The sequence below is a fragment of the Rana temporaria genome, chromosome 11, assembly GCF_905171775.1.
Source record: "Rana temporaria chromosome 11, aRanTem1.1, whole genome shotgun sequence".
In the NCBI taxonomy this organism is placed as follows: domain Eukaryota; kingdom Metazoa; phylum Chordata; class Amphibia; order Anura; family Ranidae; genus Rana; species Rana temporaria.
Window position 1 is genome coordinate 18,125,404 of NC_053499.1, and position 20,239 is coordinate 18,145,642.

The following is a 20,239-nucleotide window of genomic DNA, read 5'->3' on the forward strand; positions in this document are numbered from 1 at the left end:
ACGCTTACGTGTGGATGGACCCTAAAAGAGGTCTAACGCTTTCACCTGAAATTGCAGAAACTAAGCTAACCAGTGGCAGGACAAAAAAACATTGGCAGGGAAAAGGTTAACCCTGCTCTGATTTAAATACCCCTTATCCCCATTTCACCCCCACCCCCCTAAAAGTAATATAGGCTCATAGTGTCCCCTCTTCTTCAGAGATGTGCAAACCTGAGGAATATTTGTCATATATAAAAAGAAGTCTATGCATTAATTTCCTGGTGACAATGGCTCCTCCCATTTCCTGTCTGGGTGTCAACAGGACAGGAAATTAGGGAAAATCTCTCCAATTGAGGGGAAAAAATCTGACAGAAATGTAAACTATTCCCCAATCTATTCAAAAGAACATTCAAATAAAACTAAGGTTAGGCTTTAAGGAAGCCTACCTTTAAGTATTTTATTAAATACAAACTCCAGACAAAAAAAAACATTTGAAGCTATTGGAACTTCTACCATCTTTGCTCTTTTATGATGAAAGGAGTTTCAAAATTTCAATTTGAAAAAATAAAAATAAAAATTGGGCTTCAGATTTACAGAACTTTAATGATTTGAGGCCTAGTATGGCCATCGAACGTTGATCTTTCATTAGCTGTTCACTTTAAGTCCAGAAGTCTGGAAATTTATATTAAACTCTGGATAAGATTTAGCAGTTTATGTATTAGTTCTTTTAGCTACATAGGTGAGTTTTTAGGTTGTATGAGTTGATTTTCTTAATGGCTGATACCTCATTTGTAACATGCTAAATGTGGCATGTTACACCAAGATAAAATAAGCTAACTCTTTCACCAAAATCGCCTGGGAGATATAACAATGAAAAGCAGATACATCTGGTCCATCGATTTCAGTATTTTAGCACTGAAAAGTAGATACATCTGGTTGATCCATTTCAGTAACAAAAATGGATTGACCAGGTGGCTGCATTCATGCCTGGGATTCCACCACCTTGACGAAACATGCTTGACCATGTGAGATGGCAAAAAACTGGGATGATCTCTAGTTTACTTTTCTGTACTTTCACATTGTGTTTTTAAAGAAAAATAACTAGGCATTAGGAACTGGATGCTTTTCACCTTTCGCTAAAATCAACTGAACCGATTTTCATCAAAACGTTAATCTCATGCTGCTAATTAAAAAGTTCAGACCAGGGGGAAGGTCCAGCTCTAGAACTTTATAGGTGACCAGCATTGGACTTCCATATAAACCAAGTCTACCTAACATGTCTATCTAGCCTTGGACTCCAATATAAGGCAAGTCGGCTTAACATGCCTATCTAGGTTTGGACTCCCATGTAGGTCAAGTCTTCCTAACATTCCTAGCCAACCTTGCAATCCAAGGATGTTGTCTACCTAACACAACTGCTTAGCTTTAGACTTCCATTTAAGCCATCTCTACCTCACTGCCCATCCCTGGACTATCATGAAAAACCAAAGTCCACCTAATATAACACGCTTTGGTGGACTTGGAAAGTCAAGTCTAAATATCATGACTATCTAGCCTTGGGCTGCCACGTAAGTCAAGTCTTTCTAATATCACTATCTAGCCTTGAATTCCCATGTAAGCCATTCCTATCTAAACTTAGACTGTGCATCCTTGGATTTTCATACATTGTATGTGCAATTGACATAACATTAAGCCTCCATTCAGCATCCAACCTCAGCCCCCAAAATACACCAAGTTTACCTAATATTGGAGCCCAGCACTGGACATTGATGCATCATGTCTATATAACAAAACAGGCTTAAGACAGTTTTTCAATATTTACAAGTGTACTTAAATTTACTTCCCACTCTGGACTTTCATATATAACAATACTATTGAACATTTTTAAGTACTTCCAAACATTAGTACATATAAGTTCTAATCGACATGGCTGCCTGTCCTGAAATTCCCATAAACCAAGTCCATGTAATTTATTGCCTCTGTTATATACCAACAGAATCAAATATCACTATCAAATCCCGTGCATGGTAACTCTACTAGACCAGGTATCCTCCATAGATTCATCTTTAGCTACATTTTCCCATGTACTGTTGGCTGGATCTACGGTGCCAAACATGATATACCTAAGATAACTTTGACAATCGTATGCAAAATCTAGTAACCTGTTTGCCCAAACTAGGACTCCCATATTTTTTAAATGTCTATAAAATAGGATTGTCCAATGTTTCTAAGGAATAGAAACTGTGGACACTATAAAGAAAGTCTCGTACACACGATCAAATTTTCCGACAACAAATGTGTGATGGCAGGGTTTTGTAGGATAATCCGACCGTTTGTACGTTCCATCAGGCAACTGTTGTTGGAATTTCCGACAACAAATGTGGGATAGCAGGCTTTAAAATTTTACGGCAACAAACGTGGGATAGCAGGCTTTAAAATTTTCCGACAACAAATGTGGGATAGCAGGCTTTAACATTTTCCGACAACAAACGTGGGATAGCAGGCTTTAACATTTTCCGACAACAAATGTGGGATAGCAGGCTTTAACATTTTCCGACAACAAATGTGGGATAGCATGCTTTAAAATTTTCTGACAACAAATGTGTCTTGTCGGATTATCCAAAGTACAAACACGCATGCTCCAAACCAATGCTAACCATAAGACAACATTAGCAGAAGTTGCCCAAAGGGTGGCGCTAAAGAGCCAAAAAAACACGTAGTTTTGTGTATGTTGGCCAACAATGTTCTGCCGTATGTATGCATAAAAAGTTTTCGGCCAACGCCCTTTGGACAAAATTCCACGGATTTGTTTGACGAAAAATCCGATCGTGTGTACGAGGCTGTTCTCTAATACCAATAGAATATAACCTAGACAAGCACATTCTCTGAGGAATACCAAACACATTTATAAATATGGGTCACATGCTTCTATTTACAAAGTACCTTCAGATGTAGCTTTATTTAACATTTCTCGCTGCTGCCTTCAGCATTTTAATATGATCCATTCAAAAAGATTAAGTTAGCCCCACCAGTGAGTTTGGTCCAGAATAAAAGGTTCATTGATGATCTTGCATATTTTGATAAGTACTTTTAAATTAGTTTGCACATCTCTGGCTTTTTTTTATTTATTTTTTCTGTTTACCTGCCCTCTATTTTCACCACACCACCTTGAATCTCTCTTCATGGGTGTGTCAAGTGGTATCGATCTGCACACAAACAATGAGGAGCCAACAATATTTGGCTTGATTTGCAAAGTAGCAAAATAAGCAACACAGGATCCTAAGACAGAGTTCAGTGGCTCTTTATACTTTTAAACGTCAGTCCCAGTTCATTGATTCCCAACAGAGGTCCCCTTGCAGTTTTTCCCAAAGGTAATACAAGTATCTAGACTCCGATTTTCATGTCCACGTCCTTTGTATTACGCATGTTCTCTTGGTTCAGAGGCTCGTCCTGGTCTCCTAATTCATTGGTCTGCTCTTTAGATACTAGCTGCACCATCTCCTGAGATTTAATTGTGTCTCCATTCTGCTCCATGATAACTCCATCTTCTGGACATCCTTTGTTGTTGCCATTGATCACCAATTTCTTTTTCTGGCCACATCTATGGAAAAGACAATTCAAGAGTCAGGTGCTTGAATAAGACAAAAAAAACATAAAATAAACATACCAAATTTGCCGGCGTATAAAACGACTGGGCGTATAAGACGACCCCCTAATTTTTTAGCCAAAATGTTGGTTTTGGGATATACTCACCTTATAAGACTACCCCCTTCCTACTAGTCATGCCTCGCCTCACGGTGCCACCATAACATGCCAGACTGTGCCCCATTACATGCCAGACTGTGCCCCATAACATGCCAGACTGTGCCCCATTACATGCCAGACTGTGCCCCATTACATGCCAGACTGTGCCCCATTACATGCCAGACTGTGCCCCATTACATTACATTACCCCTCCATTGTGCTGTTCTCCCCGTCCGCGCTCTGCTCCGTGTCCCCCCTCGCTGTGCCCTTACCTTATCCTAAGACATGCAGAATCGCGGCCGTACGTTTTTTCAAAAGCCGCGCCTCCTACGTCTTCTGTTCCGTGATGGGTGGAACAGTTAGCTTCCCAGGAGGCACTGTGTTCAGTGTTCGCCTATGACGGAGGCCCTCTTGTCCGAGGACGAGAGGGCCTCCGTGATAGGCGGACACTAAACACAGGACGAGAGGGCCTCCGTGATAGGCGGACACTGAACACAGTGCCTCCTGGGAAGCTGAGTGTTCCGCCTATCACGGAACAGAAGACGTAGGAGGCGCGGCTTTTAAAAAAACATACGGCCGCGATTCTGCATGTCTTTAGCATAAGGTAAGGTTAGGTTACCGGCGTATAAGACGACCCCCGACTTTCAAGATGATTTTAAGGAGTTAGAAAGTCGTCTTATACGCCGGAAAATACGGTACGTAAAATTGGACAGCAAAGTTTTATTATGTAGTTGCAGATTTCTATTTTTTTTAAGAAGATTTCGGGAAAAGATTTCTGGATACAAATGCAGTTCCTTGGAAACAATTTCCATGGTGCAATTGAGATATTTTCTGACCTGGCTGTCTTAGCTAAAAGGTAGACATGTGCATTCATTTTTGTCCGAATGCATTTTCGTCCGAATTTTGGGGATTTTTGCGCTCATTTTAACAAACGATAAGGAACGTGCAGAATCCGAAATCCGAAACATCCGACATAAAAAATGCTTTATTTTAATTTTGTTGTGACAACAGTTTGATACAGGTAGAAGATTCGACATGACGGTGACAATGGCAATCTGTGTCTATTGAACCTGCGGTTCAATGTGCCTAACCTAACTCTATTAGTCCAAGATTCTTCTACATAGAGAGAAAAGATTCGACATTATAGAGACATGAAGATTCGACAAAGCAGCTAAAAACATACGATCGCCACAAGCGGACATTTATGGTCAAATGCTCCACCCATAGGCTATAGAAGAATTCTAATGTTGGTTGACTAGTAATAATAATGAATAAATATAATTACTAGTCATACAACATTAGAATTCTACTATAGCTTGTGGGCGGAGCATTTGACCGGAAATGTACGATTGCGGCGTCGTACAGTTTAGCTGCTTGGTCGAATCTTCTTAGAACATTTGACGGACACCATAATGCCTTGTACACACGGCTGGCTTTCACGAAGAGAAAAATGCCATTTTTTATATTGGTCGTGAAAACCGGTTGTGTGTATGCTCCCTAGCAGTTTTCTCTGCGAAAAAAACTGCCCGCCAAAAAATTTAAACCAGCTCTCTTTTTTCTTGTTGCGTTCGTGAAAAATTGTCGCGTGTATGCTTTTCCAAGGGGAAAAAACCGTGCATGCTCAGAATCAAGTATGCAGCCCAAAAGCCTCCCAAAGGGTGGCGCCATTTGAAAGGAACTTCCCCTTTATAGTCCCGTTGTATGTGTTGTCACCGCGATTTGGTCGGAAGATTTTTGGCATGAACGTGTAAAAAAATGTGAATCATCCATTCATGTAAAGACTACTTCTGCACTCACTTGCCCAGAATTAAGACTCTTTCGGAAATTAGGGACTTTTTGTGGACTGAGTTTACAATCATGAGAGAATTGCTTAACAGCTCATTAGCAGACAATGATGTCTTTAGAGTGTGCAAATGAAAAACATGTTGGTCATAAGTCCAGCCAACAGACTTTTTGTAGTCTAGTTAAAATAAATTGTTCTTTCAGTTGTGGGTTACAGACAAATGTTTTTGGCCCATGCCCAAGCAGTATTTATCTGGCTACCAAATCTGTGGTCAGCTGTCCATAAAGATAAAATTTAGCAAGTTCAGAGAAGATCAGCAAAAATTATGCAAGGGATGAAACAGATCACAAGAGCCTATAGGAACTTTTTTAGCCAGACTCAAGTAGGGCGCTGCATCTTTAAGGCGGCGTAGCGTATCGTATTTACGCTACGCCGCCTTAAGTCAGAGAGGCAAGTACTGTATTCACAAAGTACTTGCTTCCTAACTTACGGCGGCGTAGCGTAAATGGGACCGGCGTAAGCGCGCCTAATTCAAATGAGGATGAGGGGGCGTGTTTTATGTTAATGGCGGGTGACCCGTCCGTGTACATATCCCAGTGTGCATTGCTCCAAAGTACCCCACAAGGACGTATTGGTTTTGACGTGAACGTAAATTACATCCAGCCCCATTCACGGACGACTTACGCAAACGACGTAAAATTTTCAAATTTCAACGCGGGAACGACGGCCATACATAACATTGGGTACGCCACCTAGGGGGCAGCTTTAACTTTACGTGGTGTATCTCCTACGGAAACGGCGTATCTTTACTGTGACGGGCGCACGTACGTTCGTGAATCGACGTATCTAGGCATTTACATATTCTACGCCAAACTCAATGGAAGCGCCACCTAGTGGCCAGCCTAAATATTGCACCCTAAGATACGACGGCGCAGGCTGTCGTATCTTAGCTAGGTTTAAGTGTATCTCAGTTTGAGAATACACTTAAACTTACGACGGCGCAGATTCAGAGTTACAACGGCGTATCTACTGATACGCCGGCGTAACCCTACCTGAATCTGGCTATATATGTATAGCCTTAAAGGAACGAGGCAAATAGAGGACACCACTAAAACCTTTAAATAGATCAAGGCGGTTGTAAAGACTAGATTTTTTTTACCTTGAAGTGGTTATAAAGGCTGAAGTTTTTTTTTTTACCTGCATTCTATGCACAAGGGTAAAAAAAAATCAGTGTGCAGCTCCCTTCAGCACCCCTCCCCCAATGCTTACCTAAATCCAATCTCAATCCAACGACATGGCTCTCCCAGGTCTCTCTCTCCTGATTGGCTGAGATTCAAATGGCTCATATAATGAGAAGATGCATAAGCAGAGTTGACCTTAACTGAAAACCACTCAGGGGCAGAAGAGGTGAACCCAAAGTAAATTTTTACAAGAAAAATCAAACTTTGCATCAAATTTCAGTTGTCTATATTTCTAAATCTACAGATTATTTTGATTTTCGTAATTTGTAATACTATGCTTATTTTGAATTGCCCAGGTTCCTTAACTGTCTTCTTTAACATCTTCCTAATTGCAAGTACTGAATATAAATATTTTAAAAATGTCCAATTTATTTATTTTCTAATTTAGGATTAGCATCTGTATCCTCAAACTAAAGCTAAAGACCAGTTTTCACCGCCGTCGTCCTATTAAGCCTTCATGTAGATCATCTTTCGTTAGAAAGCAGAGAAAAGAAAATATACAGAAGTCTATAACTTGAGACAGCTGGAACAATTGCTGCTTTTCATTTCATTTTAACAAAGGCATTTTTACAGCATGGCATCTCACGGGAAAATAAAACACACATGTGCAGCTGAACAGAATTCTCGCTGGTTTTACATGTTGCAGCATACCAAAGATGTGTGTTATTCTCCTCCTAATGAAAAGAGTTTTCTAGATTGTTCTCAGGATCATACCCTACAAAGTCGCCACAGCACCCTCACATATATGCAAATACTGACGGAGATAGTGTGGGCCATTTACAAAAAGTTTAAATAACTGTGTACACCGCATAAACTTTTACAACAAATATTTCTCTGATTTATCCAGAAAAGCATGTTCAGTGGTTTTGTTTACGAGGAGCAGGGCCTTTTTCAGTGGGTACGTGGGGAAACACAGTTCCGCCACCTCCAGAAATGAATGTATGTTGTGGCAAGGGGTAGGGGGGTGTGCTAAAGGGTCCAACGATTTCAGTTGCTGGGGGGTCTTATGTTGCTGGGATGGATCTACTGTTGAGAGAGGGCTCCATTGTTGCTGGCTGCTGGAGGGTCTATTAAAGGGGTTGTAGAGTTTTTTTTTTTTTTTTTAAATAACAAACATGTCATACTTACCTCCACTGTGCCCTTTGTTTTGCACAGAGTGAATGAATGAATGAATGACTTGTATAGCGCTGCACATGCAAATTGAATCGCCTCTAGGCGCTTTTTACAGCCAGTGTCTGTTTGGCTGGTGCGGTCATTTTACCCCGTAGGATCTCTACACGCTTGGGACACACAGATATACAATATATACTGGGCCAATTTGGACAAGATCCAATTTACCTACCAGCATGTCTTTGGAGTGTGGGAGGAAACCGGAGTACCCGGAGGAAACCCACACAGGCACAGGGAGAACATGCAAACTACAGGCAGATGGTGTCTTGGTCGTGATTCGAACCAGCAACCCTTTTGCTGCTAGGCTAAAGTGCTACTCACTACACCACTGTGCTGCCCTGATCCTGATCCTCCTGTTCTGGGGTCCCACAGCGGCTCTCGCGGCTCCTCCCCACAATAGCTAACCCCCTCTGGGAAGCTCTCACCAAAGGGGGTTACCTTGCGGGCTCGCTTCTGTGTCATACACTAGGCGTACATAGCCGCCGAGTGTATGACTTGGCCCCACCCCCCGGCGGCCGCGTCATTGGATTTGATTGACAGCAACGGGAACAAATGGCTGCGCTGCTATCAATCTATCCAATCAACGTCGAGACTCCCTGGAGAATAGGATGCTGGGGACGTGCACAGCAGGTGAACGGGCTCGGGAAGGTAAAACAGGGGCTGGGGGGCTTGTGTTTGCCAGGTGTTTTTTTCACCTTAATGCAAAGGATGCATTAAGGTGAAAAAACACAAACCTTTACAACCCCTTTAATGCTGGCTGTTGGGGTATCTACTGTTGCTGGGGGGGGGGGGTCTATTGTTGCTGGTGGAGTCTATTGTTCCTGGGGTGGATCTGTTGTTGTGAGACGGTATTTTGTTGCAAGCGGTCTATTGTTTCTGTGGTGATCTGTTATTGTTGGGGGTGTCAATTATTGTAGCGGGGGGGGGTCTCTTTTTTTGGGGGGGGGGGGGCTTCGTTGCTGGCTGCATGGGATCCATTCTACTGCTTTTCTTATTATTATTACCAAATTTCATACAGATTATTTAGCACCACAAAATGATAGTTGGCTCTGTTTTCGCTAAAACAGGTGGTATTGGGAGGTGGGCATGGGGTGGAAACGAGGAACGGTGCTTGGAGGTGGGTAGGGAGCACATAAAAGGGGTGACTTGGGAGAGGGAAGTTCCTTCACCTATTCTCTGAGGCCCCGTACACACGTCCGAGAAACTCGACGGGCAAAACACATCGCCAAATTTTCCCATTGCCAAACGAGGAAATAGAGAACATGCTCTCTATTTGGCTCGACGAGTTTCCCGACGGGTTTCTCGGCGAAAAGTGTACACACGACCGGTTTTCTCGGCAGAATACGTCTCCCATTGAGTTTCTTGCTGGATTCTGCCGAGAAAACCGGTCGTGTGTACGGGGCCTCAGAAAAAAAAAGCCCTGACCAGAGGAATATGTCAGTTTTCCCCCTTTCCATTTTGCCACTAGCTAGCTATTGGGTTTTGTGCCATTCATCCCTTATTTTGTTGAATTTTGCCACATCTAAAAAAGAAAGGTGGGGGGGGGGGCCTACAGCACTATTATCAGATAATATAAAACCAAACTTATAATCTGCTTTTTTTTTTTTTTTATTATTCCAGTATTTGAACCATTGCAATTTGGGGGTCAAACTTGCCAGGTATGAGGAGAGCCTATGAAATCAGGTTAAGTGAAAATTCACTTTGAAAGTGAACGTGCTCTACTCCTTTAGTAAATCAAGCCTACCGATTAGAGCACAGGGCACGCACAAGCTCTTAGTCCAATGGCTTTGCAGCTACAGGGATATCCTGAGTCTCAGACAATTCAGGAGCTGTACTGGCAGTATCCTAAAAATCTGATTAATGCCTCTAAGGAATCCGGCCATTCACTCTCGGCAAACGAGAGGACTGTTTCTAATCAAGAGCATGAAATATGCATTGTACACATTCCAGATGCAGAGAGCGCGGACCACAGTCTGAAGTCCACATCTATTTTATCATCTAACTTGTATCCATGGTTTTAGTAAATATTGATATCATATGTAAAAATGATTTGGGTTTCCTGCAGTCCATCTGGAATTGGCTATCTTCTAGTCTTCATTTTTTGAAGGACAATACCTTCTTCGGTATGACTTTACATACAGATGTTTTTTCCCTTTAAAGGGAGCCTGTCCTGAGAAAAAACATGGGGGCTGCCCTTCTGAACACTTTATGAAAATTCCAACTGCCTGGTTTTCATACTGATCCAACAGACTTAATACTTTCTAAATCGCCAACTGGAAATAAGCGTACAGGGTTCTGGCTTCACTGGTTGTCAATTTGTTCCTGGTCGGTAATTCCAAAAGCTTTGACGCAAGAGGCAGCCAGGAAACATTTGTAGAAGGAGAGGTCAGAAATGGCAGCCTTTACGTTTCTACCATTGTATTGTATCATCTGTATAGATACTCTTCTTGAAGAAGCGGTCTCCCCGCGAAACCGGTCAAGGTTTTCGGACCTTCTCCACCACAGCAAACCTTGACGGGGCTCCGTCATTTACAACTATTGCTTTGATTGTGGGGTTTGGCTCAAATGATTTTCATTTGTATATTTTGATGTATAATAAATTATCTTTTTATATATTTTTTGTGTTTTGTTATCAGTACCTTGAAAGTCCAATCAACCCGCTTTTTCTGAGTGATCAATTAAGGGTATAGGTGGCACTAGAAACTACCACCCAATGCTCACTTAGTACAATTTTTCATAATTCTTTATGGATGATGGTACTTTGATATTTCTATTAATGAGACTTAACTGAGGCTATACTCATATTTTGACAGCTATTTTATTTATGTTAGGGTGCATCAGCAGCTATTCATTTTGAATTGGTTGCCTTAATGTAATACACATTAATGTGCAACCTAGCGCGCAGTAACGCACCAAAAATCTGTACATGGTCCCTTAGAGGTGCACATACCTGCAGTAGCCTCTAAAATCTTCTTGTCACAGATAGATCACAGCTGTCCTGACGGTCAACGGTCTGACACAACCACCCACCCACCATATCACTATGGTGGGCAGCCTCACTGGTCAATTGAAATGCCAATGAGGGAGGAAGGTGTGGACAAGCTACGGCACTATTGGACCAAACAACAACACTGTAAGGCGCTAGACTGATTCCAACTTGCTGAAAAGTCCACCGCCATGAGAGATCCAGATATCAATAGTCATTTAGAATATGCCTCAGAGTGACCACTGGGATAGTGGAGAGAAACACATGAGAACATAACACTGACAAAGTCTATTAAAGTGTTACTAAACCCAGTAATATGAAAATAGTTCATTACCCCCCCCCCCGGGGGTCGTTATCATGTTGGAATACTGATATAGGTCCTAACATAGGTCCTTGCAGTGCAGTATGTAACACAGTGGGCCAGATTCAGATCCGCGTAACCTATCTGATTTACATTACATCGCTGCAAGTTTTTGAGGCAAGTGCTTTATTCAGAAAGCACTTGCCTCTAAAGTTGCGGCGGCGTATCGTAAATCCCCTGGCGGAATTCAAATTCCGCGGCTAGGGGGCGTGTAAAATTTAAATCAGGCGCGTCCCCGCGCCGAACGAACTGCGCATGCGCCATCCGCTAAATTTCCCAGCGTGCATTGCTCCAAATGACGTCGCTAGGACGTCATTGGTTTCGACGTGAACGTAAATTACGCCCGTCCGTATTCGCGAACGACTTACGCAAACGACGTAAAAAATTCAAAATTCGACCCGGGAACGACGGGCATACTTAACATAGGATACGCCGCATATAGCAGGGGTAACTATACGCCGGAAAAAGCCGAACGCAAACAACGTAAAAAAAATGCGCCGGGCGGTCGTTAGTTTCTGAATCGGCATAACTCCTCATTTGCGTATACAAACGGAAGCGCCACCTAGCGGCCAGCGTGAGATTGCAGCCTAAGATCCGACGGTGTAAGTCACTTACACCTGTCGGATCTTAGGGAATCTATGTGGAACCTGATTCTATGAATCAGGCGCATAGATACAACCGACGGAACTCAGAGATACGACGGCGTATCAGGAGATACGCTGTTGTATCTCTATCTGAATCTGCCCCAGTGTGTCAGGAGGGGAAGAATCGGTTTACAGAGTCATGGCAGAAAACAAAGGACCCATAATACCATGCGGCTCCTGCTGGGGTAGCACTACACTGTTATAATTATTGTCCCCAAAAAAATCTAATGTTATGCTGCAGTTGTTGGCCACCACAGCCAACCAGGTATAACTCTTGCGCTTTAGTCTAAACTGGGTAGAAAGCTTTTGAATGTGAATGGATGCCATGGACTACACCATTATTCCTTGCTACAAGCTTCATTCAGCAATTCGTCCTTTTGGTTTAGGGATATAATACTTACATTCTGCGGGCGTTGAGTGCAATGCAGACCGAGAAGATCAGACCCAAACACACCAGGGATACACACACGATCAGCCAATCTGTCAAAGAAATAGTACTACTGTAATATGGGTTTGAATAGTTACATAGTAAGTCAAGTTGAAAAAAGTCTATCTAGTTCGACCAATTAAAAATAATAATAATGATAATAATAAAAATAATATAGCAGGACATTTCTATAAAAGTAGCATGCATTACTAAGGAAGCTCACCCTGTCAAGCATAGTATTTTTTAACATAAATTCCAGACCGGTATATGTATGTACAACCTAATGTTCACATTTAATGGAAGTGGCTTTTTCGTAAGACAGGCAATGTTTGCAAGAATACACCTTGGTAGTTTTGTAAGAATTCATCATTAAAGTGACCCTTAACTAAACTAAAGTCACTCTGTAAAATGAGATGCTGTATACTTAACCTTTCCAGTTGCTCCGGTCTATTAGATCCTGGGGGCCAGATTCTCAAAAGAGTTACGACGGTGTATCTCAAGATACACCGTCGTATCTCTGTTTTTGGCCCCGGGTATCTATGCGTCTGATTCCTAGAATCATTTACGCATAGATACGGCGCAGATCCCACAGGTGTAAGTCACTTACACCGTCGGATCTTAGATGTAATTCCACGCTGGCCGCTAGATGGCGTTTACGACGATTTCTCATTTGTCTATGCAAATGAGCCTGATATGCCGATTCCCGAACGTTTTTGCGCCGCCTCGTCGTCGTTTACGTCGTTTCCGTAAGCGTAAGGTTACCCCTGCTATATGAGGGGTAACCTTACGTCAATCCGCCGTATGCCATGTTAAGTATGGCGTTGGGTCAGCTTCGTCTTTTTCCGTCGTTTACGTCGTTTTACTAAGTCGTTCGCGAATAGGACTTTACGTCAATGATGCTCACGTCGGCTTCATTGACGTTTTCCGTCGTGAGCTGGAGCATGCGCACTGGGCTATTTTTACGGCCGGCACATGCGCAGTTTACACTACGCTATTTACACTACGCCGCCGCAAATTACGGAGCAAGTGCTTAGAGAATACGGCACTTGCTCCAGTAAGTTGTGGCGGCGTAGTGTAAATGGCTTACACTACGCCGCCGCGGATTATATGTGAATCTGGCCCTCTGTGTAGTGGATCCCTGATGAATACTCGCTCCCCCACTGCATGCTTTGGTTTCTTCTACCAACTCCTATGTCACTATAGCAAACATTTTAACGTAGCTACACAGACTTTCATTAAAGTAAAAGCTGAAGTCGAAAGAAAGTCGAGGTTTTAAAAAATCTGTTGGGTTTTTCACATATCTCCCAACATTTTGAGATGGGAATGAGGCCAGACACCTATTAACGAACGAATGTATGTATGCACACACCCCACCGCTCCCCCTTAAAGGAGAATTAACCCTTAAAAAAGGTTAATACAGTGTTTCGGGCAAAAAAATATAAAGTGAAAAACCAGCAGCTACACATACTGCAGCTGCTGGCTTTTAATAAATGGACATTTAGATGTCCTGAAGTCCAGCGATGTCGGCACCCGCAGCTGATGTTTCCATGCACGAAGCTCACTCCTCTCTCCTACTAGCCCAGCGGTCGGGGGAGGAGGAGGGAACCCCAGCGATGACATCACGGGTCACAGCCAAGACTCCAGGAAGTGATACCTGTCTTCATGCCACCCCCCGCCCCACTGGGGAGAGCCAGCGTCTCTTGGTGGCAACAGTATCAATACAGAAAATAATAGGAAATCCAAACCTTTATGATAATTTAAGATGTATGTGAATTCTAATGATGAACTTCTCTTATCTGATCCTTTTTAGTCTGTTAAAAATACCAATGAAAGCATTTGGTAGATATCAACTCTCTTGATCTTCATGGAAATCATGAGAGCTGATATAACCTCCTGTTCTCTCTGTATGCACTGACTGTTATAAATTACATTGTTCCCTGAGGACTACAAAACCACCACTTTCTATGCAATCTTGTCTCCAAATATCACCCAAACCGTCCTTTTCACTTCTCCCAAGACCTCCTACTCTCAAGCTCCCTTGTCATCCTCTCCTCTTATGCTCATCTCCAGGACTTCTCAAGAGCCTCTCCCATCCTCTACCTCTATCTGGCTATCTCCTACTCTGGCTGCATTCATGTGATCCCTAAAAACCCTTCTCTTCAAGAAAGCCTATCACACCTCCAACCATCAGCTCACCCTCACAATTATAATATTACATTATAGACTCTAATGAGCAGGGCCCTCTTGACCCTCTAGAGAAGCCTGTAGTAAATATGCAATATTAAGCGCAGGGCTGGCATGACTAGGCAGCCAGTCTCTGCACTTACAGGGTTAAATTTGGGGAAGTGCACTTGGCAGGCCAGGGGGAGTGTAATTAGCTCTAGTTTTTCCCGGGGTAGGAGGGGCTGGGGGAGGGCTGCATTCAGTGAGCCCTCAGCGTAGAAAGAGGAATCTCCCACCCTTCCGCCCTATTGTTTTGTGATTTCATTATGATGCATTTTGGTTGGTTTGGCGGTTGGGGATCTTTGGAGGCAGTAAACATTTTTGACCAATTTGGCATAAGTGGAGGACCCATCATGGTATGGGATCCTCGGTTGATGCCAGTTAACCGTGGTTTAGCTGGCATCGGTTGATGGGTATCAGCGTGGGGAAGGTTCAGAGTGCTATGGTTCTTGAGTCGGCGCACTGCGACTGAGATCTGGGATGGCCACGCTGATACGGAGAAAATTTGGTCAACGCCTTCAAGGATCCTTAACAGGGGACTATGGTATCTGTGAAGGATTGTTGAATGTAAATAAAGATATTGGTTAATATGTTATTGGTTAATTTGATAATAAAATGGCCGATGCGGCCAATTTTTACTCCAAAATGGATGTTGCGTTTTTTATTCTTAGGTTAAGGTATAGTGGGGGGTTAAGTGTCAATATGCAGTTATCTGGCTTACCATAGTCATGTATTTTATTGTCTTGTACTGTCTCCTTTTATATTGTAAAGCATTGCGCAAACGGTTGGCACTATATAAATCGTGTATAATAATAGTAATAGTTATATCTTGTTTCTGTTGAATTAATAGAGAAAAGTGAGTGAGGCCCTGTACACACGTCCGAGAAACTCGACGGGCAAAACACATCGTTTTGCTCGTCGAGTTCCTTGTGAAGCCGCCGAGGATCTCGGCGAGCCAACTTTTCCCATTGACTAACGAGGAAATAGAGAACATGTTCTCTTTTTGGCCCGACGAGATCCTCGTCGGTTTCCTCGGCGAAAAGTGTACACGCCACCGGTTTTCTACGTCTCCCATCGAGTTTCTGGCTGAATTCTGCCGAGAAAACCGGTCGTGTGTACGGGGCCTGAGTGTTTTCACCCTAGGACATGAAGTGTGCTACTCGCCAAATCGTCAGGTGGAAATAAAGAAGAAAAATAGGTCAATAGAAAAAGTTAAAGGGGTTGTAAACCCTCGTGTTTTTTCACCTTAATACATCCTATATATGAAGATGAAAAAACTTCTGTCACTGACCAGCCCCCCAGACCCCCCGTTTTACTCACCTGAGCCCATTCGTTCCCACTCCGGAGATGCGCTCTACCTCTCTGGCCGGCGTTCTCGGCTCTTGATTGGATAGATTGATAGCAATGCAGCCATTGGCTCCCACTGCCGTCAATCAAATCCAATGATGTGTGTGCTGGGGGGCGGGGCTGAGTGGCATTCTGTGTCTATGGACGCAAATGCTGGACTCGGGAGCATGCCCGCACAGTAACCCCTAGGTAGAGCTCTTCTCCTAGGTGGTTTTCCGATGCGGGGAGGAGCCGCGAGCACCTTTGGGGGACCCCAGAAGACGAGGATTGGGGCCAAACCAATCAATATAAACTTATTGTGATTTTTTTTTATCAAAAATATATAGAAGAATATGTATCGGCCTAAACTGAGGAAAACATTTTATATATTTTTTGGGGATATTTATTATAGCAAAAAGTAAAAAATATTGCTTTTCTTTCAAAATTGTCACTCTTCTTTTGTTTATAGCGCAAAAAATAAAAACCGCAGAGGTGATCAAATACCACCAAAAGAAAGCTCTATTTATGGGGAAAAAAGGACGCCAATTTTGTTTGGGAGACACCTCGTATGACTGTGCAATTGTCAGTTAAAGCGCCGCAGTGCCGAATCGCAAAAAATAGCCCGGTCATCGGGCAGCCAAATCCTCCGGGGCTGAAGGGGTTAAATGATTTGTATGGCTAGGTCCATCATTTAAATTGAGACACATGTATGACCATGCGGTTTATTTTTAATTTAGCGTTTATGGGATGAAAATCTCTTTCTTAGCAAATCGCATTGAACGCCGGCATTCCAAGAACGCAATAAGACCATTGTTAACAGTCCCATAAGTTATCCCTTACAACTTGATTTTGCAGTTAAGGACACATCTGGAGTTGTCTCCCGTATAGTAAGGAGAATTATCTGTGAAGGGATTAAACTTTGGTGTCGGTAAAAGTGGTTTCATTTTCAGGTCTGATATGGTGGAGGGTGACTGGTAATCACATTAGCTGTTTCTCTTTGTCTCGGGGTGGCTGACTCTTATCTCCCATCTCTATTTGACTTGAGAAATAGAGCACAATGCATAATTCTTCCCGCAGCCGCTTTCCGCTGTTCGATATATGTGGACAGATTTCCCATTTTAAGGAGGATTATGGAGAATGCTAGGAAGGGATTATTATATCAGTATGTATGAATGCGTGGGTGGCAGTCATTAATATCGGATCAACCTATGGGCTGTAATAAAGCCTAACTCCAGCCAAACCTATTTTGAGACAGAGTGCTGGAGTGTTGGAACCTCTGTCAGCTTTTTAACCACTTAAGACCCGGACAATTATGCAGGTTAAAGACCTTGCCCCTTTTTGCGATTCGGCACTGCGTCGCTTTAACTGACAATTGCGCGATCGCGCGACGTGGCTCCCAAACAAAATTGGTGTCCTTTTTTTCCCCACAAATAGAGCTTTCTTTTGGTGGTATTTGATCACCTCTGCGTTTTTTATTTTTTGCGCTATAAACAAAAACAGAGTGACAATTATGAAATTAATGCAATATTTTTAACTTTTTGCTATAATAAATATCCCCAAAAAAAGATATACATTTTTTTTTCTCAGTTTAGGCCGATACGTATTCTTCTACCTATTTTTGGTAAAAAAAATCGCCCCCTCTCTGTGCCTAAACTTGCCCCCTCTCTGTGCCTGAGCTTGCCCCCTCTCTGTGCCTGAGCTTGCCCCCACTGTGCCTGAACTTGCCCCCCAGTGCAATCACTCACTTCTAGATTTCTAGATAGACTTCGGGCGAAGCGGTGCGGTGACAGTCTCCGTGCTGCGCGTCAATGATTTAAAAGACGCGCCTTCTCCTCAGACTGTCCTGTGTTAGGCGGAAAACAAAATTTCCCAGCAGCGCCTCTGTTCTGTGTTCCGCCTATCACGGACGTCTTCTCATCTCGTCCGAGGATGAGAAAGCATCTGTGATAGGAGTTCCACCTATCACAGAACACACTGAGGAGAAGGAGCGTCTTTTAAATCATTGACGCTCTCGCAGCACGGAGACCGTACCCGGCGTATAAGACGACCCCCGACTTTGAATGCTTTTTTTTGCTTCCAGAAAGTCGTCTTATAAGCCGGAAAATACGGTATATATATCAGGGATATGCAATTAGCGGACCTCCAGCTGTTACAAAACTACAAGTCCCATCATGCCTCTACCTCTGGGTGTCATGCTTGTGGCTGTCAGGGTCTTGCTATGCCTCATGGCAGTTGTAGTTCTGCAACAGCTGGAGGGCCGCTAATTGCATATCCCTGATATATATCATTGTGCATGACAGCGGTATGAAAGTTTGCCATCTTTCCTGGTAAATACCAGAACTAGAGCTAGAGTCACATTTTTACCAGCCAATCCAGTAGACTTGCAACAGCTTCAATGCCTCCATCTTACCTGGAATAGCCGCCATTCTCTTCTGTCTGTTCTGCTTGGATCCTGACTTGTCACCGGTAGCTAAATCCTCGATGGGAGGATCCACACTCTCAGCGTTATCATCTGAATGGTGGCCATCATGTGCGTCTGGGAACTCTGGGGAAAGAGCACATGGAACATAAGAGTAAACAGGGTGCATGATGATAAATACATATTCATTAATTAAAAGACAACATTTGGAATGATTTTCTGTGAACACCAAGCATGTAAGTGTCTACAACAAATATTATTACTCAAATTAATTGCTATATACACTTTTTCTATGAATATATGTATAATATTTAATATAAACTGCATGCAATGTTGTAGATATACATATATGTCTTCTAAAGAACACCCCTGAAGAAAAAGTTGTTTATTTGAAATGCGTCGGGTGAAAGACGACATCTACTTCTATGCTTGAACATTGGTGTCTTTATGCAGATTTTTTTTTGTTTTTAACCTTTTTGCTATAATAAATATTTTATATTACTCAATATAATACTGTGTAACACATTTTTAGATCAGTGCCTTTAAAGTCCATTTAGGGTAAATTTCGTTGTACCATTGTATCATAGAGATTATAGAACCATTCACATCAGTCCCTGTTCCCAAACGCAACTCACATGTGTTGATTTACTAAAGGCAAGTAGACTGTGAACTTTGCAAAGTGCAGTTATTCCACAGCTTTGTAAATGAGCAGAAGCTCTGCTGACTTCCATCATCCGATCATGTGCAAGCAAAAATTCATTTTTTTATATTTTCCTAGCATGTCATTGGGTACTCTTTGCAAAATGAAGCTTTACGTCATTTACTAAGCTCTGGAGCAACTGTCCTTTGCAAAGTACACAGTCTATTTGTCTTTGGTAAATCAACCCCACAGTTTATTACAGACCGTCTTAACCTTTTTAACCCCCAAGGACACTCAAAAAGTTTTACATTTTCGAGGAACCCCTGAAATAATATTCTCATCCACAGCTTGTGGTGCATTAGTGTGATCAGTGAGGTGTACATATATATATATATATATACACACAGGGCTTTTTTCTCAAACAACAGGTGTTGGAACCAGTGCCGATCCTGACCTCCCTGGGGCCCTAAGCAAAATGACATGTCACATTAAAGTTGAGAAGTGGGGGGGGGGGCACTGCCGACAGTGACCTGTCACATTAAATATTAAAGTTGAGAAGCAGGGGGAGGGGGTGTTCTGCTATCGGAACTGACATCTTACATTAAAGTGAGAAGGCGGGGGTGCTGACTTCTTACCTCTTCTCCCATGCAGCCAGTGAGTTGAGAAGCGGGGTGGGGGGCCAAAAATGACTTCTCACCAGGCGGGGCCTCTAGTAATTTGGGGGGGCCCCCTGCAGCTTTGCAGGGGCCCTAAGCGGCTTGCATAGTGAGCCTATAGGGTGGATCGGCCCTGGTTGGAACTCTACTAAGACCCCCCCCCCCAACAAAAAAAACCTCCAGCCACACACCCTCCAAATCACATTAAATAGTGGGTGTGTCAGATTTCACAAATAGTAGAAGGGTCCTAAGGGGCATTAAATACCAGGATTGCATTACATACCGAGTGCAGAGTTCAGGGGGGTTGCACACAGAGTTCAGAGCTGTCACTTGTAAACACAGAAGCCGGACTTCTGTGTTTTCAAGTGATTGTGGTGAGCAGGCACCAAAGGGTCTGAGCCAGAGGTGGTGGAGCGGAGTTCCACCAAGTTCTACCTGAAAAAAATCCCTGTGTAGAATATATATATATATATATATATATATATATATTTGATTTGATATGGGATTTGTACTGCGCCGAATGCACTCACCTAGGATATATAGCAATACGTATGAAGATTTTATAAACACTAATAAAATATAAATGCTATGCATGATCAATATCAGAATGATAAAGTCACAAAAAAACAATAATAGTATT

General features: G+C 42.7%; 1 protein-coding gene across 2 annotated transcripts in view; it reads right to left on the bottom strand.

Moving 5' to 3' along the window:
• Positions 1-2,905: 2,905 nt before the first annotated feature.
• Positions 2,906-20,239, bottom strand: part of CD44 (CD44 molecule (Indian blood group)) — a 90,761-nt gene continuing 73,427 nt past the window's right edge. For both annotated transcript variants that reach the window (XM_040328086.1, XM_040328087.1), the window contains 3 exons: positions 18,295-18,429; positions 12,310-12,388; positions 2,906-3,580 (listed from right to left, as the gene is read on the bottom strand). In XM_040328086.1, coding sequence (XP_040184020.1) covers positions 3,364-3,580; positions 12,310-12,388; positions 18,295-18,429 — 431 coding nt within the window. In that variant the 3' untranslated portion in view covers positions 2,906-3,363. The remainder of the gene's footprint in view (positions 3,581-12,309; positions 12,389-18,294; positions 18,430-20,239) is intronic.